Below are 26931 nucleotides of genomic sequence, written 5' to 3'. Positions count from 1 at the left end.
GTCAGCTAATTATTTCTCCACCTTGAATCTCACCAGTGGGTATTGGCAGGTTCCCGTGGCAGAGGCGGACAAGGAGAAGACTGCATTCACGACGCCAATGGGCCTCTGTGAGTTCAACTGTATGCCATTCGGGCTCTGCAACGCCCCAGGGACATTCCAAAGGTTGATGGAGTGCTGCTTGGGCCACCACAACTTTGAAACCGTGCTATTGTACCTGGATGACGTCATAGTCTACTCCAAGACTTATGAAGACCACCTGAGGCACTTAGCAGAAGTGTTTGAGTCCTTGTCGAAATATGGCCTGAAGATAAAGCCGTCCAAATGTCACCTCTTGAAGCCAAAGGTACAGTACCTGGGTCATGTGGTCAGCGCAGAAGGTGTGGCACCTGATCCGGAGAAAGTCACCGTAATCAAGGACTGGCCAAGACCCACCACGGTAAAGGAGGTGCGGCAGTTCCTTGGGCTGGTGGGCTACTACCGAAGGTTCATTGATGGTTTCACCAAGGTAGCAGCACCCCTTCAAGATCTCCTGGTGGGCCAGCCAAAGCAGGCTAAGAAGCAGAGCCCTCCATTTGAATGGAGCAGCCAACTAGAAACATCCTTTGTCCGGCTGAAAGGGGCTCTCACGGGCGAAGAGATTCTGGCCTACCCTGACTACAGCCAGCCGTTTGTACTGTACACAGATGCCAGCAACGTGGGACTGGGAGCAGTTCTGTCCCAGGTGCAGGGAGGCAGAGAGAGGGTGATAGCGTACGCCAGTAGGAAGCTTCGGCCCACAGAAAGGAATCCAGAAAACTACAGTTCCTTCAAGCTGGAGTTCCTCGCTATTGTTTGGGCAGTGACTGAACGCTTCAAGCACTATCTGGCGTCGGCCAAGTTCACCATCTTCACGGACAACAATCCGTTGACACACCTGGCAACAGCCAAGTTAGGTGCGTTGGAACAGCGATGGATGGCCCGGCTGTCTAACTTTGACTTTACCATCAAGTATCGGGCTGGCAAGAAGAATAACAATGCTGATGCGCTGTCCAGAATGCCTCACTTACCCGAATCTGGAGAAGACCTGGATGAACTCGAAGAGATAGAGTTACCGGCTTTCCATCATCAGGGTGTTTCCCAGTGTGAGCATGCTGTGGGAGTGAAGCGCTCGAGCCAACACGAGGTCTCGGTTAACCCATTACTCCACCATAATTGGGAAGAGACACAGAACGGTGACCCGGCTGTGCGATTGGTCAAAGAAAAGCTAGCACAAGCTGAGACTCATCTTGGCCCAGATGCTCCAGAAGAAGCCCAGCAGTTGTGGAAAGAGAGGGGACGACTGTTCACCTACCAAGGCAAGCTCTGCAAGAGATATGTCAACTGGCGAACAAATGAACTTGTCTGGCAGATAGTGGTTCCACAGAGGGATGCTCCAATGGTCCTAGCAGCTTATCATGATAACGCAGGACACTTCGGGTGGAAGAAGTTAGAGGCCCTACTCCGTGATCGGTTCTATTGGGTGCACATGAGAAAGATGATCGAGAAGTGGTGCCGAAACTGTGGCCCGTGTAACCTGAGGCGGAAGGATGATGCCAGCAAAAGGTCTCCCCTACAGCCAATTGTCACGAAGCAGCCCCTGGAGTTGGTGGCCCTGGACCACGTGAAGTTAACACCAAGCCGGTCAGCCTATGTGTACGCCCTCACCATTGTGGACCATTACTCTCGTTTCCTGGTAGTAGTGCCTGTGAAGGACCAGACAGCCAGAACAGCAGCTAGAGCGTTCCAGGCATCCTGTTGTCGGCCTCACGGTTATCCGGAAAGGGTACTGACTGATCAAGGTCCTGCATTCGAGGCCGAAGTGTTCCAAGAGTTCTGTAACATGTACGGCTGTAAAAAAATCCGAACCACACTGTACCACCCCCAAACCAATGGACTGTGCGAGAAAATGAACCATGTGGTTATTGATATGCTGAAGACCCTACCTCTGGAAGAAAGGAACCAATGGCCAGAGAAGTTGCCAGATCTGGTAGACCTGTACAACCATATCCCAGTAAATTCGACCAACTGCAGCCCCGCTTACCTGATGCGAGCCAGGCCTGGCAAGTTGCCTGTAGACTTTGAGATGGGGACTGTGTCGCCTGAGGCGGTTCAAGAAATAGAGGATTGGGATACAGAACGGCAGCAGCGGTACCGTAAGGTCCAGGAATGCGTAGAGAGGAGCCTGTCTCAAGCAAGAACGAGACAAGAGCAGCATTACAATCAAACAGCCCCAGCAACTCCCTTAGCACCTGGAGAACAAGTCCTCAAGAAGAAGCGGAGGACGCATAAATTGGATGATCAGTGGGAAAACGAGCCCTACACCATTATCCCCTCCAACTTTGACAATAGTAAGGTATGCCTCATAAGCAAGGATGAAGGCAAGACCTATCAAGCAATTTCTCGAGACCGCCTGAAAGCGTGCCCTGAACGGTGCAGAATCCAAAGAGAAATGGAAGAAGTACAAGGAAGTCCCCCAAAGTCAAGAGAAAGAGGGGGAAATGATCCAAACAATCCTTGGAAAATTCCCCAAAACTTGGACCCGAATAAACAATGCCATAGTGGTACCAGTTTTGACGTTTCCGCAGTTGGTCGAGCCAGAAACAGAAGAGGTTCCGAATCCACCTAAAGAACCGTCCGCTCCAACACGAGATGACACGCCAGCAGTGGAACAGGAGGATCAACCCCCTGTCAGTGGTGAACCTGTCATACCCTTGGCGACTCTTAGACCACATAGGCAATCATCACGCTTACCTATCGGGGCTAGGCCTACCTGTAGTGCTGAGGTAGAAGACACACCAAGTAGTCAGGGGCAAACACCAGAGCTACGCAGGTCTCAACGCAGCACCCGGGGACAACCCCCTCCAAGGTATAGAGAGTCAACTGTATAAGGGGAAGAGTACTTATTAGAATGTAAATAGTTATGCGAAATGTCCGTCATGTTGTGTACAAAATGTTTTTCTTTTTCCTTGATTGCAAAAATGGACCATTGGGCCACTGGACTATGGGTGGCCAACACCTAAATTGTTCATAGTTAGCACCAGTGTGCTCAACACCCCTGAAGAAAAACCCGTCCGGCGTGCATAGAGTGGGGTCATCAATGCTCTGACGCACGCCCAGAGCCTACGTTGGGGGTTTGAACGCGGCGGGTCCCCCATGGAGCAGTGTAATGGACACCCGGCAGGGAGCCACACTGGACTCTTGTAGTAATGTTTAAGGTTGTAACGTTCAAGTAATGCGCCTCCCATAATGGGATGAAATGTTTTAACATGTCATGTTTGTTTCTACAGTCCGGGAGTACTGAATTTAACTAAGGGGGAGTGTGGCGCCCCAGGACCTGGTCGCCACAACAGAATTGCCCTCCCAAAGGGTTAATGCTGAGCCTGGAGGTAATTGGGAGATCTATTGGCCAGTAAGTTAACACCCAACACAGTTCTCCCTCCGGCCAGCAGGGGGAGCTCTGAACCTGGAACTTCAGGGAGCATTCCTTAAGTCTGGCTGGAGGGAGGAAGTAGTGGTTAGTCTGTAGACAGGAGTGAAGGAGGACAGACGCAGAGTAGTGCTACCTTGTAGAACTGGGGCCTAGAGCTGGGATAGCTTGGCCCAGTGAAGCAAGAGGTGCAGAGAGGCACAGCAGAGACTCGGACATCGGAGTCTGTGGTTGCCAGGGCATAAAATCCATCCCTGGTAGCTGAATCCGGAGGGCAGGAGAGCTGCAAGCCCCTGGCCCAGAAGTAATCTGAAGGTACAGCTGCATTCTAAGGGCCTGGTGTGGACTCCAGCAGAGAAGCACCAGAGAGGGCCTGCGCAGTCTACCACACAGAAAAAGGGACGAACAACAAGTCCCAGCAGCAAGAGGGCAATTGCAAACCCAAAGTGCAGTGTCCTAAAACAGCAGAGAAAGATTAAGGAGTAGGCCTCATACTCAACTGGCCAAAGATCACCCCGGGCACTTCCAGGCCGGCCGGACCATCTTTACCATCTGTGATGGTCTCCCTGGACTAAGTTTCTGCCGAGTAAAAGAGGAGAAGGTAAAGAGACTACTGTTTGTGCCTGTTTCTTTCATTGCTTGTCGGCCCTGCACCGTGTTAGCCACACAGCACCATAGACTTCCACAAGCACCAACTGTGCCCCGGGCATTGCTCCACCTGTGGGGAGCAGTACCACCTTTGCTGCCATACTATCATCCCGGTGGCCTCACACAGCAGCGGCGGCTTAATAGCCGCATACCACAGGTGGCGTCACAAATACAAACTTAAAGTCATCAGCCACATATTCTCTGACACCCACCAGGGCCACGGAGCCGGGCCCAGCCACCACTGACTACCACCGGACTAGTCCGGCCCGGCACCGGGTGTCCCATAGCCCTGGGGTGGGCGAGTCAGTAGCAAGTAATGAGATTGCCTCACTGGTTTTGATATGGACTGGACCAAATTAATAATCTCTCTCATTAGAGATGTGAGGTCTGTGATTTCTTAGTATTTGCATATTTAAATATCACCAGAACAAAATACTCGGGCAGAATAAAGTGATCGGGCAGCAAATGATCCTATATGTTATAGAACTTGGTAAGTACCCTTTAATCTAATTCATAAGGCCACTTTAAGAGTACTCAAGGTACTCAATAACAACTGTAACGCCCTTATTGGCATCCCCGCACTGTTATGCCCCTCTTTCCCGGCGGGGATACTGGCACTCTCATCTTCCTGGTCGCGTTGCTCTGTTCCCAGTCCCTGCTGCTGTCTCCCAGGGCATGCACATGCCACACTGGTCTCCTGAGAGTGTCCTCGTAAAGGACAGTATGTCACTCATAACTAGGAATTACGTCTTGGCCTTGGCATCAGGTATTTAAGGCACCCTCCCCTTAAGGAAGGTGCCTGGACAACGTAGTCTAGACGTTGCTAGTTCTTAGGTCCCTTTGTGCCGCCGCTGCTGTTACTGTGCTGTATGGCTGATTCTTATGTGTCCCAGTGCATGATGAGTCTGTTGCTGCTGCAAGTATATAGACAGGCTGCACTGACGATGCCAGCCGCTGATGCTGAAATTATCCATATTGATCACATCTACGATACCAACTGCTACTGCTGCAACTATCCAGACTGTCTGCACCTATGATACCGGCCACTACTGCTGCAACTATCCATACTGGTCACACCTACGATACCAGCCAATCTTTGCTGCATCCACCCATCCAGGCTGAACCTACACAACTGGCTGCTGCTGTTCCTTCTGTTTGTGTACATACCTGTTCCACCAGCTGGTGGGTACCTTGATCCCCTCGGGCTGTGCTTGTTGACTACCTACCAGCGCTAGCCTCTCTCCACCACTGGTAGCTTTATTGAAGACTCAGTAGCCGTTCAGGTACGCTCCTCCAGGTTAGAGATCCTTGGTTCAGTGGATCCCCTCACCCCTTGCTCGCCCCTTGAGCATTACAACAACCACAAGGTTGAATACATTTTTGTATTAATACAATCTTATTTTATTGGTACAATTGTCACAGTCATTCTTACTTTGCTCAATAAGAACATTAAAAAAATTGAAAGAAAAAAAAACATTTGAAATTTCGACTTTTCACTATACATTATTGCTTTTTCCTACTATTACATATAAACATTTTACAAGTATACCAGGATAAGACCTCATTCAAACGAGTACTGAAAAATGGAGTCTATATTTGTGACTTTTATTACTTTTATGCCAATGTTATCCTCCTTTCCTATTCTTTTTCAGCGGCACAATTTCCACAGAGGCAAATCACACAATTCTCTCAAGGCTTCTTCTCCAAGGGTAATCTCATAGATTTTAAAACAGCTCTTTGGGGGTCGGAATAGAAAAGTAATCCATCATTGGTTGTTAAGGGTTAAAATTTATAGGGGTTTTTTACCATACAACATAAATAACACAATACTATTATTCCACAGTGTTAAGTTTTGCATTTAGGGAGTGTATATATATATATATATATATATATATATGTATATATATACACTGTATATATATATATATATATGTGTCATTGCAATTACACTTTTTATTATATACATGGTTATAACCTTTGTGTGTACTGAAACAACACAAAAAAACAAAGAAAACTGGGCAAATTGGCAGGAAATTCACACAAAACAGCAGCAAAAATGGGCTGCACCAAATTTTGGGCACCACTCACAAAATTGTGGGTAAACAACTTTGTTTCAAGCATGTGATGCTTGCTCAAACTCATCTGTGGCAAATTAGGCCGGTTTCACACATCCGGCTTTTTGCCGTTTTTCCGGATCTGGCGCTCTCCCGTACAGATAATACAGTACAATGACTGCGCAACAAGCGCCGGTCACATGCTGTCATGTGACCGGCGCATGTGACCCGGAAGTTACAGCGCTGTCATTGTACTGTATTATCTGTACGGGAGAGCGCCGGATCCGGCAAAACGGCAAAAAGCCGGATGTGTGAAACCGGCCTAACAGGTGTGGGTAATATGAAAATCACACCTGAAATCAGATAAAAAGGGGAGAAGTTGACTCAATCGTTACATTGTGTGTCTGTGTGTGCCACACTAAGCATGAAGAACAGAAAGAGGAGAAGAAAACTGTCTGAGAACTTAGGAACCAAAATTGTAAAAATTGTAAAAGTAAATTTACCTTTTGGATAAAGTGTTATTTGGTGGATAATATTTTAACCTCATTTTAAATGTATATTTTTTTTGCCCCAGCAGGGGACTCCATGCATGTGAAGTGCTTACAATTGCTGGCCGGATCGGTAGAGTGGCACAAACTGGCCAGTTTTAGGCTGCTTTCACACATCAGTTTTTTGCAATCAGGCATAATCCGGCGCTTTGCAGAAAAAAACGCATCCGTTTTTTTTTACCGCCGGATGCGTTTTTTCCTCATAGACTTGCATTAGCGCCGGATTGTGCTGCATGGCCTTGCGTTGCGTCTGTTTTTTGCCGGATGCGTCATATTTAGCCAATGCGACATCCGCATGGAACGTTGCTTGCAGCGTTTTTTGTCTGCGGCGAAAAACCGCATCGCGCTGGTTCCGGCGTGATGCGGCGCACTTTACAATGCAAGCCTAGGGACGCCGGATGCGGCGTCCTGCGGCAAAAACCGCACCTGGATGCGGTTTTTTGAACTGCGCATGCTCAGTATCATACCAGATCCGTCAAAAAGCAGACGGGCCGCATGGAAAAACTTATGCAATGGATCCGTTTTTTTCGCCGCATCCGTTGCATAGATTTTTGAGCCTGATTGAGCCTGATGCAAAAAAACTGATGTGTGAAAGCAGCCTTAGTGACACTGCGCTCCTCCAGTGCTGCAGAGGTATAGCTGCCTCTGCTTGCCATACCGGAGAACATGCCGTTCACGTCAGGGGTGCAACTATGCTGCTGGTGCGAACAATCACTCTTCAGACAACCCTTTAAATCACATGTCAAATTTGATTCTTGTTTGTCCTAAGCAGGATCCGGTTTCAGGTTTCTCAAGCTTATCCCAGCGACCAGTTAGTGAAAAATGGACTCCATATAAATGCAACATGAATGACATCCCCCCTGCATTTTTTTTGTCACTTTAGTGGTCAAGTTTGATCCACATAAATGGACCTCCAGAATATAATGTGTCAGTATCCTGACATGAACGAGCCCTAAGGCTTTGCCTTTGGATTTGGAGCCCAAAATGAAAAGCTTTAACTTTAAAGAATATATTAGAAGGATTGATGATTGAAATTGAATATAAAAATAGTATATTTGACACTGATGCAAAAGACCTAGTACCGAAAAAAGGGCAGAAATTGTGCACTGGACTGAATGAGGACTAATCAAGGTGTTCTTCTTCAGGAGACAGATGATATCTATATTTCTTTGCTGGCTTTCGATCTGTCCGGGGTCTCATTCTGCAGAGCACACCGTCCAAAGGCCGCAGGGTGCCGGTATCAAAAACCTTAAAACTCTGTCCTTCCACCAACTCAAACTCAAATCTCTGCAAGAATTTGACCATGACGACCTTTGCCTCCATCTGTCCAGAGAGAACATAAAAAATATCACAGATTAATGGATTGCTCATTCCTTACTGATCACATCAGTATTTTCAGGAGCCAATGACTATATATTCACTGTGAATACCAGCGGATCCTTGGCTGTCCTTCTATAGATGTTACTTTTCCTGCCAGTGATGATAATGAGATGACTGCTGAAAAGTGATCTCTACAGAACAGGAGATATGCAGAGTGTGCAAAGCGGTCTCAATGTGTCAGCTCTATACAAGGAAACAGCTTCAACCTTCCCCCATACTGAGAGAATTTGTAAACTAATTATTGCTCTATGACCCAAGTAGATAAATAAAAAATCTACTGTGGCACATGAATAAGATAAAAAACAAAATTCTCGTCCCTTGACTGTGAAAAGAAAATACACTGGGTCCTAATATATGCATAAATGTGTAAGAGGACGGACTAGGCCAGTATGCGCCTGCCCTTAAGACACTGATCGCTGTTATATTATAGTAGTGTGAACTGTGTCCATCATTCTGGTACAGGTTGATCTTTGTCTCATCTGTCCATAGAATACTTTTCCAGAACTGAGGTGTTTTTCAGCAAATTTAACTCTGACCTGTCTATTTTTGGAATTGATGAATGGTTTGCATCTAGATGTGAACCCTTTGTATTTACTTTCATGGAGTCTTCTCTTTACCGTTGACTTAGAGACAGATACACCTACTTCACTGAGAGTGTTCTGGACTTCAGTTGATGTTGTGAACGGGTTCTTCTTCACCAAAGAAAGTATGCGGCGATCATCCACCACTGTTGTCATCCGTGGATGCCCAGGCCTTTTTGAGTTCCCAAGCTCACCAGTCAATTCCTTTTTTCTCAGAATGTACCCGACTGTTGATTTTGCTACTCCAAGCATGTCTGCTATCTCTCTGATGGATTTTTTCTTTTTGTTCAGCCTCAGGATGTTCTGCTTCACCTCAATTGAGAGTTCCTTAGACCGCATGTTGTCTGGTCACAGCAACAGCTTCCAAATGCAAAACCACACACCTGTAATCAACCCCAGACCTTATAACTACTTCATTGATTACAGGTTAACGAGGGAGACGCCTTCAGAGTTAATTGCAGCCCTTAGAGTCCCTTGTCCAATTACTTTTGGTCCCTTGAAAAAGAGGAGGCTATGCATTACAGAGCTATGATTCCTAAACCCTTTCTCCGATTTGGATGTGAAAACTCTCATATTGCAGCTGGGAGTGTGCACTTTCAGCCCATATTATATATATAATTGTATTTCTGAACATGTTTTTGTAAACAGCTAAAATAACAAAACTTGTGTCACTGTCCAAATATTTCTGGCCCTGACTGTAAATATACACTGTACCCCTGATTATAGGTATACATATACACTGTGCACCTGACTATAGGTATAAATATACACTGTGCCCGTGACTATAGGTATAAATATACCCTGTACCCTCATGACTTTATGAATGAATATTTATACATTGCGCCTCCCCTAAAATATATGAAAATGGACAATTTTAACAGTAACCATTACTTGCTCAGCGTTTGTCGTTAACTTTAACCTTTAGCTTCAATGTGTTAATGGACAAAGTCCACTACAAGGAGATAACGGAAACCGTTATCTCCACTTCTAAACAGATCAGGGTGCAAGGTCCTTTTGTGCTATCACTTTTAGTATATAGAAACAACAGAATAGTATAATATATAGAAAATATATTTCTACACAAAGCAAAAAAAAAAGTTTCAAAACTTTCAGCTCCAAATTTTAAAAATTAAATTAATTTAAAAAATTTTTTTAAAAAAACAGTGATGTTACCAGTCCTGGAAATATTTTTTGCTCTTGGCAATAACAATTTTTTTTTTTTTTTTATTTATTTATTTTCTAGAATCTACCCACCTGTGAAAAGACTTGCCCAATGCAGGTTCGTGGTCCAAGAGAAAACGGAAAGTAAACGTTTGCATTTGGCCTGATAATATAAAAGAAAATGAAGAAATATCCAGTGCACAACAGCGTAATAATAAACTAGTAAATCTACTTTAAATGCATAAGAAAAAAGACATCTATTACTCATTTATTCATAATAGTCTAAGGGAGTAGGAGCAGCAGAAGCAGCACTATGCTAACATCTTGCAGTGTTTATGGGAGAACATCACCATCTGCTGGTCAAGAAGAACAACCAGGAACCAAGGAGTGAAATGTGAGTTTCCTCAAGGGAAGGATTTGGAAGAAATGCTGGGTCAAGTGACAGTTGTGACGCAGTTGCTAAATATAAAAAGCTTGGCTGAGCTGCAGAGAGGAGGAGTTGGCGCCACAGTCTGTGGAAGGCAGGTTGTGTTGTCACAAAGAGGGCTCACAGCCCCCATCGCCATTGAAGGGTCTACAGTGATGAAATCCCAGAGAAGACCTGACCTATACCTAAGCTAAGAACATCATATCCATGACCTACGCTGAACGGAAGATGGTGACCTGAGCTGATAGGAAGATCCATGACCTAACATGAAAGGGATTGGTGACCTGAGCTGAGAGAGATTGGTGACCTGATCTGATAGGAAGATTCATGACCTGAGATGAAAGAGATTGGTGACCTGAACTGAGAGGAATATCCATGACTCAAGCTAAGAGGAAAATCGAGAGGAAGAATTGTGACATGTCTTAGAGGAAGACTAAGTGCAACAGTCAAGCACCAAAGACCGTGACCTGCACCAGTAGAAGACCATGTCCCATCCTAGAGGAAGACTGAGCGCTGACGGTCAAGCACAGAAGATCGTGACCCATTCCAGAGGTAAATCCCTGACCAGACGCAAGCGATGATCCGGCTGTAGCGAAAGACTGTTCCTGTGGACTGTTGATTTCCTGTGCAGATGTACAGTTCTCAGAATGGACTGGAACTGTGCAATCTACTATATCTGGGTCTCTACCTTCAAGAGGCGTATACTCCCGAAAATGGTGCACGACAGAGCACTCGGTGACTCTGTCTGCACCATTATAGTCAATGGCCCTGTCTGCGCATAGGTCCTACGCCCGTTTTACGTTTGCAAGCCCCGAGGGGACAACTGAATGGGGAGATGAATGCAGTGTGAAAGTGACCTTATCAGTAATTGTACAGTATGGGGAGATGGTGAGCTATGATATTACCTATTGTGAGTGGTTGATCTTTTAACTAGTGTAATGGTGGATCCTGCAATATATAGTGTTTATAGTGGTGATTGTAATGAGCTCACTACTGAAAATCTCTACAAAGCAGAATGAGTCAGTCTATTAGAACACTCAGAATAAGAAATGGAAGATTTCTGGATCATTTATATACATTTTGGTAAGGAAAAAAAAAAACAATAAATAAGTTACATATATAAGTTTGATATAAAAATTAGATTTTATACATTAGGTCACTTTCTGATCATACATTCCCGCTAAGCTGAAAATACACATTTTATTATAGATCAACACTTACTTAGGAGCATCAGGATGGAATCTATCAGGGTCAAAGAGCAAAGGATCCTTAAAATATTTCTCCATCCGGCACATGATGTATGTGTTAAACTACAAAGAAAAGAGACTTTATTATATGATACCATCCCCCACATTTATTCTAATTATACGTTATTAGTATTACAGTGTAAAGCAAAATCCATAAATGTATTATTTCTAACATGTCAGGATAGGACAAATAATATTTGAGGGATTCTATGAGGTTATAGCCAATAATATACAAAATGAAGGGTAGCCCATACACCAGAAGACCACAGAACAGAGAACAAACTGCCACTTTATTTGGACTATCTGAATTGTATCATGTGGGACAGTCCCAGTGGGGCACAAAAATGGAAATTGGCCCCTACGGGAAGGAGCAAAAGGTGGATAAACCCTTAAATTAAAAACAGTTAGATAGCTTTCTCAGCTACCTCTATGACATACCAACAGACCATTTTGACCAAAAAAGTTAGAAACAATACAATCTAATGTTTCCTTCTTACCATTACATTAGATCCGGCAGGAATCCTTACTCCGTCAATTACTATTTCCTCTACTGAAAGCCTTGATGTTCCTGGAGCTGTTGGATACAACCTCAAGGTTTCTTTTAAAACCTAAAGAAGTAATTTAGTGAGTGGCTCATATAAACCCTTTACAAGCAGCTATGTCCTCTTCTACAAAATTTATCCTTAAATTTACCATTGTCTCGTATAGAAAAAATAACACACCTCTCTCCTCAAAACTAACCTCAGTGATTACTTGTACAGAAATATGTATGGAATAAAGTATAGGAAAGAAAGTAGATTGTAAACTCACAAGGGAAATAATTAATAAGTACCTGGGTCAAGTATTGCAGTTTCTTTAGATCTTCATATTCAATGTCTCGTTTAGAGCCAATAACTTCATCCACTTCAGCCTGGACTCTAAGTATCAGAAAATTCATGTGAATTATCAAAAAAGTCACCCTCTCAAGATTATATTACAAGCTGTGAACATTAATCATAGGGAGGTGAATATCATTTAGTAAAAGTAAAACAAATTTTGAAAGTTGGGATTAATTTGACATAACCAACATAAACATAACCTGGGGCCTATATTTCTTGCCATTGGGTCACTAAAGTGATTGTTATAAGTAATGATGAGCGAGTGTCCTTGCCACTGCTCCTCACTGGATCGAGCATTGGGTCACTCGGATACGACTAGAGGAACAAGTATAATGGAAGTCAATGGGAAACTCGAGCCTACCCAAGCACTCCGATACTCGATCAAGTAAGGACAGGTGGCGAGCATGCTCGTTAATCAATAGTTGTAAGGATTGTAATAGCTAATCAAGGAGAATGCAGCTGCTTCTTAATAGCTCTGGAAGATAAACTGCTTATAAAGGGTTAATCTTCTGGAGGAGGACATTGTCGTTTGTAAAGGTTTTGTCTGACTCTTTCATTACATACACACAGACAGGCACAGCCACAACAAACTGAGGAGATGCTGGAGCAGTATTTATCTCAGCTGATATTACTAACCTCCTCCATGATGCTCTATAATACACAAGAACACATTTTATGTCATTCCTTAAATAAATACACCCAGAATTAATGAATCAGCAACACAGAACCCCCTGTGTGTTTGTGCTGCACAGTTATGGCTTCCCCCACACACATAGTATTATCTACCAGATCAGAAGCAGAAAGTCTCTCCCAGCTGTCAAAATAGTAAGACAGTGAAGAGCCCAGACTTCAGTCTTTCTTTCTACCTAGAGAACAAAAGGATTGGGCAATGAAATAGCAAAGCCCAATCCTTATCTCCTTTGGCAGATGGTGTGAAGATATACACATTAGATATACAGCCAGTCGCACTGAGAGTCAAATTACCTACTATAATGTGTAGGGGGCTTTTAGGGTACCTTCACACTTTAGCGATGCAGCAGCGATCCGACCAGCGATCTGACCTGGTCAGGATCGCTGCTGCATCGCTACATGGTCACTGGTGAGCTGTCAAACAGGCAGATCTCACCAGTGACCAGCCCCCAGCCAGCAGCGACGTGCAAGCGACGCTGCGCTTGCACGGAGCCGGCGTCTGGAAGCTGCGGACACTGGTAACTAAGGTAAACATCGGGTATGGTTACCCGATGTTTACATTAGTTACCAGCGCACACCGCTTAGCTTTGCTCTCCTAGCTACAGTACACATCGGGTTAATTAACCCGATGTGTAATGCAGCTACATGTGCAGAGAGCAGGGAGCCGCGCACACTGCTTAGCGCTGGCTCCTTGCTCTCCTAGCTACAGTACACATCGGGTTAATTAACCCGATGTGTAATGCAGCTACATGTGCAGAGAGCCGGAGCCGGCAGCACAGGCAGCGTGAGAGCTGCGGAGGCTGGTAACTAAGGTAAATATCGGGTAACCACCTTGGTTACCCGATGTTTATCTTGGTTACAGCTTACCGCAGCTGCCAGATGCCGGCTCCTGCTCCCTGCTCGCTTCATTTCGTCGCTCTCTCGCTGTCACACACAGCAATCTGTGTGTCACAGTGGGAGAGCGCCTTTGAAGAAAACGAACCAGGGCTGTGTGTAACGAGCCGCAATCTCGCAGCAGGGGCCAGATCGCTGCTCAGTGTCACACACAGCGAGATCGCTAATGAGGTCACAAAAAACGTGACTCAGCAGCGATCTCGGCAGCGAGCTCGCTGTGTGTGAAGCACCCCTTACTCTGTTAACAGGTAAGGTGGTGTCACACACAGTGACAACGACAACGATGTCACTGCGATGTCACCATTTTCTGTGACGTTGCAGCGACGTCCCATCGCTGTCGCTGTGTGTGACATCCAGCAACGACCTGGCCCCTGCTGTGAGGTCGCCGGTCGTTGCTGAATGTCCAGCTTCATTTTTTGGTCGTTGCTCTCCCGCTGTGACGCACACATCGCTGTATGTGACAGCGAGAGAGCGACGAAATTAAGCGAGCAGGGAGCAGGAGCCGGCGTCTTGCAGCTGCGGTAAGCTATAACCAGGGTAAACATCGGGTAACCAAGGGAAGACCTTTCCCTGGTTACCCAATATTTACCTTCGTTACCAGCGTCCGCCCTCGCTGCCAGTGCCGGCTCCTGCTCTGTGCACATGTAGCTGCAGTACACATCGGGTAATTAACCCGATGAATACTGTAGCTAGGAGACCAGGGAGCCAGCGCTAAGCAGTGTGTGCGGCTCCCTGCTCTCTGCAAATGTAGCTGCAGTACACATCGGGTAATTAACCCGATGTGTACTGTAGCTAGGAGTGTAGGGAGCCAGCGCTAAGCGTGGCTCCCTGCTCTCTGCACATGTAGCACAGCGTCGTTATGATCGCTGCTGCTTCTGCTGTGTTTGACAGCTAAGCAGCGATCATAACAGCGACTTACAAGGTCGCTGTTACGTCACAGAAAATGGTGACGTAACAGCGACGTCGTTGTCGTTGTCGCTATGTGTGAACCCAGCTTTACTCTTTAAAAATAAGATTAGATAGTTATCAGCCAGAATAATATTACTATATCAAACCTGCATGAACTATGTCCACATAAACATGAAATGGTCATGTTGGTTCTGGAGGCAAAAAGTAAAAAGATCTACTGGCTGAGATAGACCACGAGCCCCCTACAATGCCCTCTCCCTTTAAACCTCTTAATAAGTCCACAATTGAGGACCTCGAGAAGCCATTTCTACTTGAGGACATCCTGTCAGTAATCCGTGATACACCCGGTAACAAAAGTCCCGGCCCGGATGGATTCCCAGCCAAATTTTATAAGACGTTTGCGGAACAGTTAGCACCCCTAATGCTCCTTTCTTTTAACGCTATATCAGATGAGACCCCATTCCCTCCCCACACCACGACAGCTCATGTGGCTTTACTCCGAAAGCCTGGTAAAGACCCTACCGCATGTAGTAGCTTCAGACCAATATCGTTGCTTAATGTGGATTTGAAGATTTATGCTAAGCTTCTTGCAAATAGACTCAATCCCCTTTTGCCAGACCTGGTACACTTGGACCAAGCAGGATTCGTTCCTGGTAGGGAAGCAAGGGACAACACCCTAAAAACCCTAGACCTGGTCCAACATGCCCACACCCAAAAAATCCCCATGATGATGTTATCGTTAGATGCCGAAAAGGCATGCGATAGAATTTCCTGGCATTCAATTTCTCAGACTCTGTCCCATGTTGGTTTTGGTCCAACCTTCTCATCTAAAATCTTGGCCTTATATTGTTCCCCGACCGCGCGTCTTAAAATTAATGGCACCCTGTCGAGACCCTTTAATATCCATAACGGGACTCGACAGGGATGCCCCCTATCCCCATTGCTCTATATCTTAGTCATGGAGCATCTGTTGTCGGCCATCCGGCTTAGCCCCGACATACAGGGGATTAAAATTGCCACTCAAGAATATAAATGCGCCGCCTTCGCGGACGATCTCCTTATTTACGTGCAAAACCCACTCACTTCCCTTCCATCCTTAATGCGTGAACTCAATCGTTTTAGCAAATGGTCCAATTTTAAAATCAACTTTGACAAATCTGAAGCCCTAAACATATCACTTTCCCAAGCAACAGTAGATGCTATAAAACCAAACTTCCCCTTCAAATGGCCACCACACGGCAGTATCGGCTACCTAGGTATCACTATCCCATCTGACATAACCAGACTTTTCCAGCTTAATTTTCAAAATTTTCTCTCCAAGCTTGAGAGGGACCTGACTGTATGGCATAGAGGTACCCTCTCATGGTTTGGTAGGATCAATGCCCTCAGGATGACAGCCCTGCCCAGACTGCTCTACTTACTCCAGACGGTCCCGGTATATGTCCCGGCGTCGTATTGGGTAAAGTTACAGCGCTTGTTTAATCAATTTGTGTGGTCCAAGGGGCGCTCCCGTCTCAGGAGGAATGTCCTAACTAGGACCAAGGGGGCGGGAGGGGTGGGGCTGCCTGACTGTCGGCGTTATTATCTGGCTGCTGCCCATGCCAGGGTCCTAGACCTCCTGCATAACTCCGGATTGAAGCTCTGGGTCCGCCTGGCACACGACCTGTGCCCCTTATCTACTCTAACCCTGCCGTGGAACTGGCCACTTCTCACCAAACATAAGATAGGAATGTCCTACACCACTAAACAAACACTACAATCAGTACACTCACTGCCACGGATTAAGCGCCTGCTCCAGCCCCGGGGACCCCTTATGCCATTGAAGGATAACCCTGACTTTTTACCAGGGGCATCGTCTAATAATTTTTTGGGAAGCTCAAAACAGAACCCCCTGAGACTGGGACAGGTGGCACCAGATGTGGTTCTTCTCCCACTTCCGGACATTGTGGGGCCTAGAGATTTTAAGATGCGGTTCTACTTTGAATATGCCCAACTTAAACACTTCATAACCACGCAGGGGCCAGACCTAGCTCGTCCCTCACCCCTAACCCCTTTTGAACTTATCTGTACAGGGACACCTGACACTAGACATGCAATATCAAGGATTTATGGGATTTTGACAGCAGCAGCAGAGATACCACTTCCTCGCTTCTGTACTGCATGGGAGGCAGAGCTCGGCCAGACTTTCTCCAGGGATCAATGGGAACGATGCTTCCGCTTGACCCACAAGTCCGCGGTTGCAACGAGAATGTAAGAGACTTGCTACAAAATCCTCTCCAGGTGGTACAGGGTCCCGTCATCCCTTCATATGTGGTGCCCCGAAATCCCTGACACATGCTGGCGGTGCGGAGCACAGGGAGGTACCATGGCTCATATCTGGTGGTACTGTCCGAGCTTGGCGGCCTTCTGGAGCAAGGTGCTGGTGGGCATCCAGGAGGTCACGGGGATCTTAGTCCCTAGTCGCCCCGAGGCAGCCCTATTGTTTATGTTTAAAATACCAGAAAAGATGTATAAAAAATCCCTTACTGGACATCTCCTCCAGGCCGCCAAGACAGTAATCCAACGACGTTGGAAAGACCCTACCCCCCCGTCCATAGAGGAATGGGTGACAGAAGTAAATATAATACACCGCATGGAGATGGTAATGGCTCAATCGCGGGGCCAGCTAGTGGAAACCTCCTCTAAATGGTATCAGTGGGAATCTTTTCTCTCTGACCCAAGGTTTCTTGCGCTCGTTGACCCTCAGTAAACAGGACCCTCGGCTTGCCACACCTTCCATAGTCATTTTCCTTCTTTTCAGGTTTACGCCCAACAGACGGGACGCCAGTCTCGGCCAACATACTCCTATCCACACCTTTCCCCCCACGGTTCTCCCCCTCTTGTATCCCCCTCTCACTTCTGATCCACTCTCTTCCTTGTTCATCTTTCTTTACCTTCACTTTGGTTTCTTGTTCTTTATTAGAAAGTCATGTTGTTCGATTATTTCCTCATTGACAGCTGTAAAGATTACTGAGCCTGAGGCCTTCAGCCGCCGTGATGGCTCCTTGTTTATCAAATTTGTATTCAATGGTCTGCAATGTTGTTTGTACTCTTTCCTTTGAAAACTAATAAAACTTTAAATTGGAAAAAAAAAAAAGATCTACTGGGCCTTAAAACCAAAACTTACTTTGTACATGGGAATGACTACATGACATGTTTAAAGCACCACTCCAGTATTTTTTTTTATTATTATTGCATCGTTGAAGTGGTGCTCTTAATATAAATCTATGAACCAGGTTCTGGATCTCCTAGAAATGCATTGGAAGCTTGACGTATCTATAGGGATAAGCGGGTCTCCAGTGACAAACTTCCCCTTAATTTAAATATAGTAGTAACGACACAGACTACGACTTTATTGCCGAATGGCCACAGCTTTATTAAACAGTATATATGTACCAAACTTGTGGCTCAACATGCCACCCCATTGACACCTGAACCTGTACATATATACATTTTCTCCACAAAATGACTCCTGATAGGTCCATCCGAGAGGGCAACAATCATTCCTATCCCCCGGCCGTAACCTCCAACCGGCCCAGGGGACCACCTCGGCCATGACCAACCGACCCGAGGTGTAGGGTAATTAACGTTCCATCGTTAATTACCCCTCCCCAGAACCTGCAGGACCTCCGCCTACAAGTTCCCATCCAACTCGAAGCCACTTCCCCTGAGTGGCTTCATACCAACAAACCTACTGTCGGTACACCAATCCTCTCTGAACGGACCTATCACCCCGCCACAGACCGGCTAAGTGACACCTTACTTGGCCCGGGCCCTCCACACCCCCAATGCTTGTTCCAATCCATCCCTCAAACCCAACATCCACAAATCCAAACCGACATCCGTGAGATGGACCTCATCACGCCTCAAATACTGCTCGGTGGACTCCTCCGTTCCGCGCTACAAACCTGCCAATCGCCCGGTTCAATTTTACCCGGGCCCTGTTAATCCGATCCACCGCCCTCCCAAAACGCCACTGCATCCGGGCTACGATATCGGACCACACAATCACGATGCCAGGGACCGCCCTCCACAAATGAAGTAAGTCCAACTTGATATCCCTTTTTAACTCTCTCGCTGTCCTCACTCCAAGGTCATTCCCCCCCACATGCAGCATTAAAACATCAGGTTCCCGGTCAATCCGGCTATAATACGCCAATTCAGGGCGAACTCTACTCCAAGTCATGCCCCGAATTCCGAGCCATTTCACACGGGCTTCCTACATCGCCGCTCCGAGCTGCCGACCGTCCCGGCAAACATCCGCCCGCAAAGCTCCCCAAAACACAAAGGAATGCCCGAGAATATACACGAGGCATGGTCCTACAAAATATAAAGACCCTGAATACAACAACAATTGTCCACGAAGAAACTGCCCACCAAACTATACTCAATAAAGTACCCCCCTGTCGCCAAACATCACCTAATCAGATGTGGTCTAATATACCAACGAAACCTGGAGGATTCCCATCTCCCAATCCGCCGGATCCAATCCTCACTCAGCCCCCCACCTAGCCGCTTCGGTCGCTGCCCCAATCCGAAAGGAGTGGGACCCGTAATCCCTTGGCTCCTCCCCCGCCCGTACTAAAGCCGTCTTCAGCACTGCCATAAACTGGAATCGCGATAAGGCAGATCCATCCACATGCCTAAGGAAAACACCGGGGTAGCCACCCCACACCTTCAAGAACTTTGTCACCTGAACCACTGGGCATAGGTGGTGCCCTGGCAATTCAAACAATATCACCAGACGTCCCCGACCTATTTGATCTGTCTTTGAAAACCGTAGCCGGCACTCGCTCCATCCCTTCCAAGCGTAACATCCTCCAATAACAGCCCGCCTACTGCATGCCTGGCAGGGCTACCCAATTCTCCGATGCGGAAAGCCCCAAAAAATGCCAATACGAAGGCAATCGTAAACAAGGCTCATTCATAATCGGACGAGCATATATCCCCCAAACACCTCACCAAACAAACCAACAACGGAAACGATATTGGCCGTCTCCTGTCTCGCGACCGCGCGCCCTTTCGAAAACCCTTCATCACCTGCCGCACCAGAAAATCCTTTGTCACGTCCCGAAGCCCTTGCATTTTAAACAAGAAGGCCAACACCGCCAACTTGTAATCATCACCGAAACAGACCGGCCTGCTGAAAAATCCCAGCTAATCAATGACAAAACCCCCAGCCTGTCTAACCAAGCTCCATAAAATCCGCCTTCTCCAATTCCTCCCATTCCTGCCACACAGCCTGGTATCGGCACCAAGTAGCCTCAGCCACCGGTCTCCTGATTCCCTCAAATGCTACACCGACGCCAGGTCCCACAGCCATGCCGGGCGTAGTTCTCCATCCTTGTCCGCTCCTGGCACCAGTCGCCTGAACCTGTGGAACTGAAACCGAAAGAGCGCATCAGCCACTTAATTTTGCACTCCGGGCACATGCTGCGCCACCACGCACATGTTGAGTTCTAAGCAACGCAACACCAGATGTCTCAAGTACCACACTACCGGGGGCGATTTTGCCGACAATGAATTGATCGAATGCACCACTGCCATGTCATCACAATGCACGCAAAGCTTCTTGCCCGCAAATTCTGGGCCCCACAACTCCACCGCCACTATGATGGGGAACAGTTCCAGCAGCGCCAAATTCGTCACCAACCCCTTTTCCACCCCAAGCCGTGGCCATTTGCCAACACACCAATGCGTCCGAAAAATTGCCCCAAAACCTCATGCCACCGCCGCATCAATAAACAGTTCCAGCTGGCTATTTGATACTGCCTTGCTCATCCATAACCTCCGTCCGTTGTATCGTTCAAGGAATGCAGCCCCACACCAGCAAATCTCCTTTCATCATCATTGTCACTCTGCCAAAATGATTTGTAGCAATCACCCCTGCTGTCGCGCTCGCCAGACGCCTGTTAAATATTCGCCCCATCGGCCTAATGCGACAGGCAAAATTCAACTTCCCAAGGACCGACTGCAAATCCCGTAACCGCACCTTCTTAGCCCGGTGCAACAACTGCACCGACGCCTTCAAATCACGCAGCTCGTCCTCTGGCAATCGGCATTCCATAGCCACCGTGTCAATTTCAATGCCCAGGAAACACAGGGACGTCACTGGCCCTTCTGTTTTCTCCTGTGTCAACGGAATGCCCAGGCTTCCTGCAATGCGTTCTAATGTAAATAACAGCAATGAACAAACAGAGGAGCCCGCTGGGCCCAAACAAAAGAAATCATCCAAATAGTGTATTACTGAGTGGACACCCGCCATATCCCTGACTACCCATTCCACAAACAAACTAAACGCTTCAAAATAAGCGCACAAAATAGAACAACCCATGGGCAGGCACCGATCCACATAGTATTCCCCATCCCACATGCACCCCAAAAGGTGAAAACTCTCCGGGTGCACCGGAAGTAACCGGAAAGCTGCTTCCACGTCCGCCTTGGTCATCAGGGCCCCTTGCCCGGCTACCCGCACTAACTCCAACGCCTTGTCAAACGATACATAACAGACCGCCGGCAACTCGGGTGAAATCTCGCCGTTCACCAACAACCCAGCCGGGTAAGAGAGATGATGAATGAGCCGAAACTTGTTCGGCTCCTTCTTGGGTACCACTCCCAGCGGCGAAAACCTCAAGTTGGGGAGTGGCGGGTCCTTGACCGGACCCGCCATCCTCCCCACTACACCTCCTTCTGCAGCTTTTCCGTCACCACCTCCAGATGTTCTTTCGCGGACCTCGAATTACCCGGGCGAAACACCGGCGCCCCAAATTCAAACGGAATCCGGAAACCTTCCGTAAAACCCGTCGCAAACAGCTCCGCCGCCCGATCATCCGGATATCTATTTAAATAGGGAAGCATCGCCTCGACCCTCACTGGCGTCCTCCCTTTTTCCAAAACCTTCCCCCGACTTTTCTTTCCCCTTTTTGAAACACCTGGCCAAAGAGTGGGAACCTCCACAACCGGAACACTCGTGTTTGAACTGACACGCTGCTCCAAACTTACATTGCCCCTCATTAAATTGCCAACACGCCCCTTTCTTTTGTCCAGCCGAAGACCCGCCACTCGCACCCGGGCTCCTGGCACCCCCTCGAAAGGGCTGCGCCGGAGCCGTCATCAAACGCATCCACAGAGAAATATCTTTGTGGTCCCACCGGATGCCAGGTCGCATAGCCTTCCGTTGCCGGAACTGCTCGTCATATCGCAGCCAGCCTAAACCACCGTACACCCTGTATGCCTCGCCGATCGAGTCCATATAACCGAAAAAGGCGGAACAATGCTCCGGCTCCTTTTCCCCAACCACGCTGGCTAATATCGCAAAGGCCTGCAGCCAGTTAGTAAAAGTCCTCGGGATCAACCTACACCTCCTTTTTTCCTCATCCTCCTTTTCTTTTTTTAGAGTCACTTGGCTTCACTTTATCCAAGTTAAACTTTTCCAAGGGAAGCAGGGAAAAAATTTCCACATACTCCCCTTTCCATATCTTCTCCCTCACCTCCTTTTTCAAATGCACCCCTAACGGACTCTTAAAGCACCCGTAACTTCGCTCCGTGCCCTATCATCCAAACGCACAACCTCATCCTCCTTTTCCACGTCCTTACTAACCAACGCCACGGCCGCCGCGCCGTCCGCCTGACCCGCAACGACCGCCGGCACAACCTCCTGAGCGTCTACCTCGCGCACCGGTACCACCGGCAGCACCCCGACCGTGGGACCCACCCACACCCCCGCCGGGGACCCAGGCCCGCTTCGACCTGACCGCTCAGCCGACAACCCCTGCAACACCCCTAGCAGCTGCCCCCAAAACTCCGCCCCGGGTAACCCCGACTGACCGACCGCACTAACCCCCGGCAAACCACTCCCCGCGGTGGAACCCCCGCCCCCGCTAACACTACCCACAACATTAAACATATTGGTTGTCCTTTCACCGGGCTCTCTCTGAACCGAATCCGGAGCAGCCGTACCGCGAACATCCTGCTGCCATTCTATCCGTCCTGCCGCCTCCTCCGGTCCTTCTTCCTCGCCCGAATAAGAAGAGCTGCTGGAGTCCGCTGGGGGGACCAGCGAGGGGACAGCCCACACCTGGCGGCCATCAACCCCCACGGTCACCGCACCCTGCTCCTCCGTGCGCCTCCTGCTTGTCCTCTTTCTCTTGCCGCGACGCGGCGTCCTGCCGCCGTCCTTCTTTGCTGCCCCCTCCTGCTGCACCGCTGTAAGCTCCGTAGCTCCCGGTGGTCCCCCTCCCTGCCGACTGCAGGAAGGCCGTGCCTCTCCGTCCGGATGCCGGGAACACCCCCCAGCCTGATCCCTGCTTGGAGGTACCGTGACAACGGACCGCAGCAAGGGCCCTGCGGACTGCAGGACCCTGCCACCAGCCCTCTCCGACTACCGCTCCGATCCGCGCCGCCCCTCCATCCATGCTCTCTCCCCTGCCGACTGCAGGGAGTCTCCACGTCCGCTCCGTGGTGCCGGGCACCACCCCCAGCCCGCACCTCACTGGGGGCTGCCGCTGCTCTGGTCCGTGTCCGTGCAGGCCGTGGACCGGAAGTAGGCCTCACAGAAGCTCCGCCCACCCCCGTCCCGCGGGATCTCCGGCGAGGATTCCTCCCGGCGGTCGGAGACACGTCTGAAAGGTGAGGTGGGCTCCGCTGCCCCGGAGGGTCCCTGAAGGTGCTCCTAAATCTGTTTACTCCCCCCCCGCCGGGGGAGTAGCGCTCCGGCGGTCGCGCCCGCCGAGCGCGCAGCGCAGGTTCGGGCGCAGGAGCAGAGATAGCCGCTCCAGCCCCGCAGACCGCCTCCAGCTGCTCCCGCAGCGCGTCCACGCCGATGGCCTCAGATGCCCCCCGCACCAGCTCCAGCAGCGCTGCGAAGTCCGCCATTATTCAGTCAGGGATGCAGCAGCGCAGGGGGACACATGCTGTCTGTAGGTCAAAAGGGGCAGTGACCTCTGCACAGCCCCCTTTATACCCACCACACCAACCCTCCCATATCTTGTCCCTCACCCAATCCCTTTTCCCGAATCTCCCACCAATCAGGCAGCCCCTATGTACCTCCGACCTTAGAACTTAACTCTTTCCTACCCTAACCCTCCCGATCGTCATGGGCCTGTTCACCCCTATGGGGCTCACTGCCCATCTTAATGTAACATCTGACTTCTGACCAGTAAGAAGTTACAGTCACAAGATGGCGCCGCAGGACCGGAGTGGCGTTAGTAAAAGGTGAAGCCACCAGAAGGTGAGTACATTAGATTTAGTGAGGGCATTAGATTTAAAGCACTACTCCATCTCCAAAAACAAAGCTAAACACTTGATCAGTGCTTTAAAGATAGCAGTCTGAACTAAAATATATACAGCAGGTAAAATAAGTCACCAATTTTCTAACTAAATATATTTGTAAAGGTACTATTAACATTAATTTCTCACCAGATGTCGTTAACAACCCATCCAATCCATACAGGCAAAGAAATCAAACCATAGATGTCTATACATTTAGTTAAGGGCGCTTTACACGCTACAAGATATCTTACGATGCGTCGGCGGGGTCACTTTGTAAGTGACGCACATCCGGCATCGTAAGTTACATTGTAGCATGTAACAGCTACGTGCGATTGAACGGTAAAACGTTCATCGCATGCACGTCGTTCAATTCCTAAAAATTGAACGTCAGGTTGTTCAACGTTCATGTGTCACACACATCGCAGTGTGTGACACCCCGGAAACGATGAACAGCAGCTTACCTGCGTCCCGCGGCTCCCGCCGGCTATGCGGAAGGAAGGAGGTGGGTGGGATGTTTACGTCCCGCTCATCTTCGCCCCTCCGCTTCTATTGGCCGGCTGCCGCGTGACGTCAATAGGACGCCGAATGTCCCTCCCACTCCAAGAAGTGGATGTTCGCCGCCCACATGGAGGTCGTATGGACGGGTAAGTACGTGTGACGGGGGTTTACTCGTTTGTGCAACACGTTTAACAAATTGAATGTGCCGCACATACGATGGGGGCGGGTACGATCGCATACGATATCGTTTGCTGAATTGTATGGTGTAAAGCAGGCTTTACAGTACATCACAAAAGTAAGTACATCCCTCACATTTTTAAATATATTTTGTTATATCTTTTCTTCAGACAGCACTGAAAATCTGCCCCTGTGATACAATGTACAGTGTCAGTGCGCAGCTTGGATAACAGTGTGAATTTGGTGCCCTCTAAATAACTCAGCATACTGCCATTAATGTCTAACCCGCTGGCAACAAAAGTGAGTACACCTCTAAGTGAAAATAGCCAAATTGTGCCCAGTTAGCCAGTTTCCCTCCCCGTCATCATGTGACTCAGTGTTACAAGGAGCAGGTGTGTTACATTTGGTGTTATCGCTCACACACTCTCTCATACTGGTCACTGGAAGCTCAACATGACTCCTCATGGCAAAGAATTCTCTGTGGATCTTAAAAAAACAATAGTTGCTTTACATAAAGATGGCCGAGGCTATAAGAAGATTGCCAACACCCTGACACATAGCTGCAGCACAGTGGCCAAGACCATACAGCGGTTTAACAAGAAAGGAACCACTCAGAACAGGCCTCACCATGGTCGACCAAAGAAGTTGAGTGCACATGCATTGCTGCAGAGGTTACAGGGTGGGGGTCCACCTGTCGAATCTCAGACCATATGTTGCACATTACAGAGGTTACAGGGGTGGGGGTGGGGGGTCCACCTGTCAGTGCTCAGACCATAAGCCGCATACTGCATTACATTGCTCTGCATGACTGTTGTCCCAGAAGAAAGCCTCTTTTAAAGATGATGCACAAGAAAAACACAAACAGTTTGATGAAGACAAATAGAGTAAGGACATGGTTTACTGGAACCGTCCTGTGGTCTGATGAGACCAAGATAAATTTATTTGGTTTAGATGGTGTCAAGCGTGGGTGACGGCAACCAGGTGAGGGGGGCAAAGACAAGTGTTTCTTGCCTACAGTCAGGCATGCTGGTGAGAGGATCATGGTCTGGGACTGCTGCTGGTTGGGGGGCCTACAGATCATTGAGGGAAACATGAATGCCAAAATGTACTGTGACATACTGAAGCAGAGCATGATCCCCTGCCTTTTTCGAAACTGGGACGCAGAAATGTATCCATACATTATAACAACCCCAAATGCACCACCAAGATGACCACTGCCTTGACAAACAAACTGAGGTTAAAGGTGCTGGACTGACCAAGCATGTCTAAACCCTATTGAGCATCTGTGGGGCCTCCTCAAATGGAAAGTGGAGGAGCGCAAAGTCTCTAACATCCACCAGCTTCGTGATGTCATCATGGAGCATAGAAGAGGATCCAGTGGCTCCTGTGAAGCTCTAGTGACCTCCAGGCCTAAGAGAGGTATGGCAGTGCTGGAAAATAATGGTGGCCACACAAAATGTTGATACTTTGGGCACAATTTGTCCATTTTAACTTAGGGGAGTACTCACTTTTGTTGCCAGCAGTTTAGACACTAATGGCTGTGTATTGAGTTATTTAGACGGTGCCAAATTTACACTGTTATACAAGCTGCACACTGACAATGTACATTGTATCACAAGGTCAGATCTTCAGCGTTGTCCCATGACAAAAAAAAAATAAAATGTTATTTTGAGGGATGTACTCCCTTTTGTGATATACTGTATGTGTAATAATGAGAAATAAAACAGGGAAAAACATATTGAACACATTAAGAAAGACAGGTGCCCAAAAACCATGGAAAATCATGACACCAGCTGAAATCTATTAGTAATTAGAAAGCAATCCTGCCACTTAGTGAAAAATAATATCCGCTGGTTCAACTGAAGGCTTTTAAAAATGTGTCTCATTTTTAAGGTGACATACAAGAAACATCTCATTGTGGGTAAAACCAGTGAGCTGTCAAAAGACCATCGCAACATTCTTGTTGCAAAACATACTGATGGCAATGGTTACAGAAGAATTTCTAAACTACTGCAGGTTCCAGTGAGCGCTGTTGGGGTCATAATTTGGAGTGGAAAGAACATCATTTCACCAGATACCGGCCAC

At 47.9% G+C, this 26931-nt stretch overlaps 1 protein-coding gene across 1 annotated transcript in view; it reads right to left on the bottom strand.

The window, feature by feature from the left end:
* Window positions 1-6288: 6288 nt before the first annotated feature.
* The window catches only part of LOC142257453 (cholesterol 24-hydroxylase-like), a 105309-nt gene continuing 84666 nt past the window's right edge, over window positions 6289-26931 (bottom strand). Inside the window, exons 11-15 of the mRNA XM_075329571.1 lie at window positions 12324-12408; window positions 11989-12099; window positions 11466-11554; window positions 9911-9980; window positions 6289-8018 (exon numbers count right to left, since the gene is read on the bottom strand). Coding sequence (XP_075185686.1) covers window positions 7818-8018; window positions 9911-9980; window positions 11466-11554; window positions 11989-12099; window positions 12324-12408 — 556 coding nt within the window. The 3' untranslated portion in view covers window positions 6289-7817. The remainder of the gene's footprint in view (window positions 8019-9910; window positions 9981-11465; window positions 11555-11988; window positions 12100-12323; window positions 12409-26931) is intronic.

The sequence above is a fragment of the Anomaloglossus baeobatrachus genome, chromosome 12, assembly GCF_048569485.1.
Source record: "Anomaloglossus baeobatrachus isolate aAnoBae1 chromosome 12, aAnoBae1.hap1, whole genome shotgun sequence".
NCBI lineage: Eukaryota > Metazoa > Chordata > Amphibia > Anura > Aromobatidae > Anomaloglossus > Anomaloglossus baeobatrachus.
Note: the sequence above shows the minus strand (reverse complement) of the source record. Positions and strands in the feature narration are given on the sequence as shown.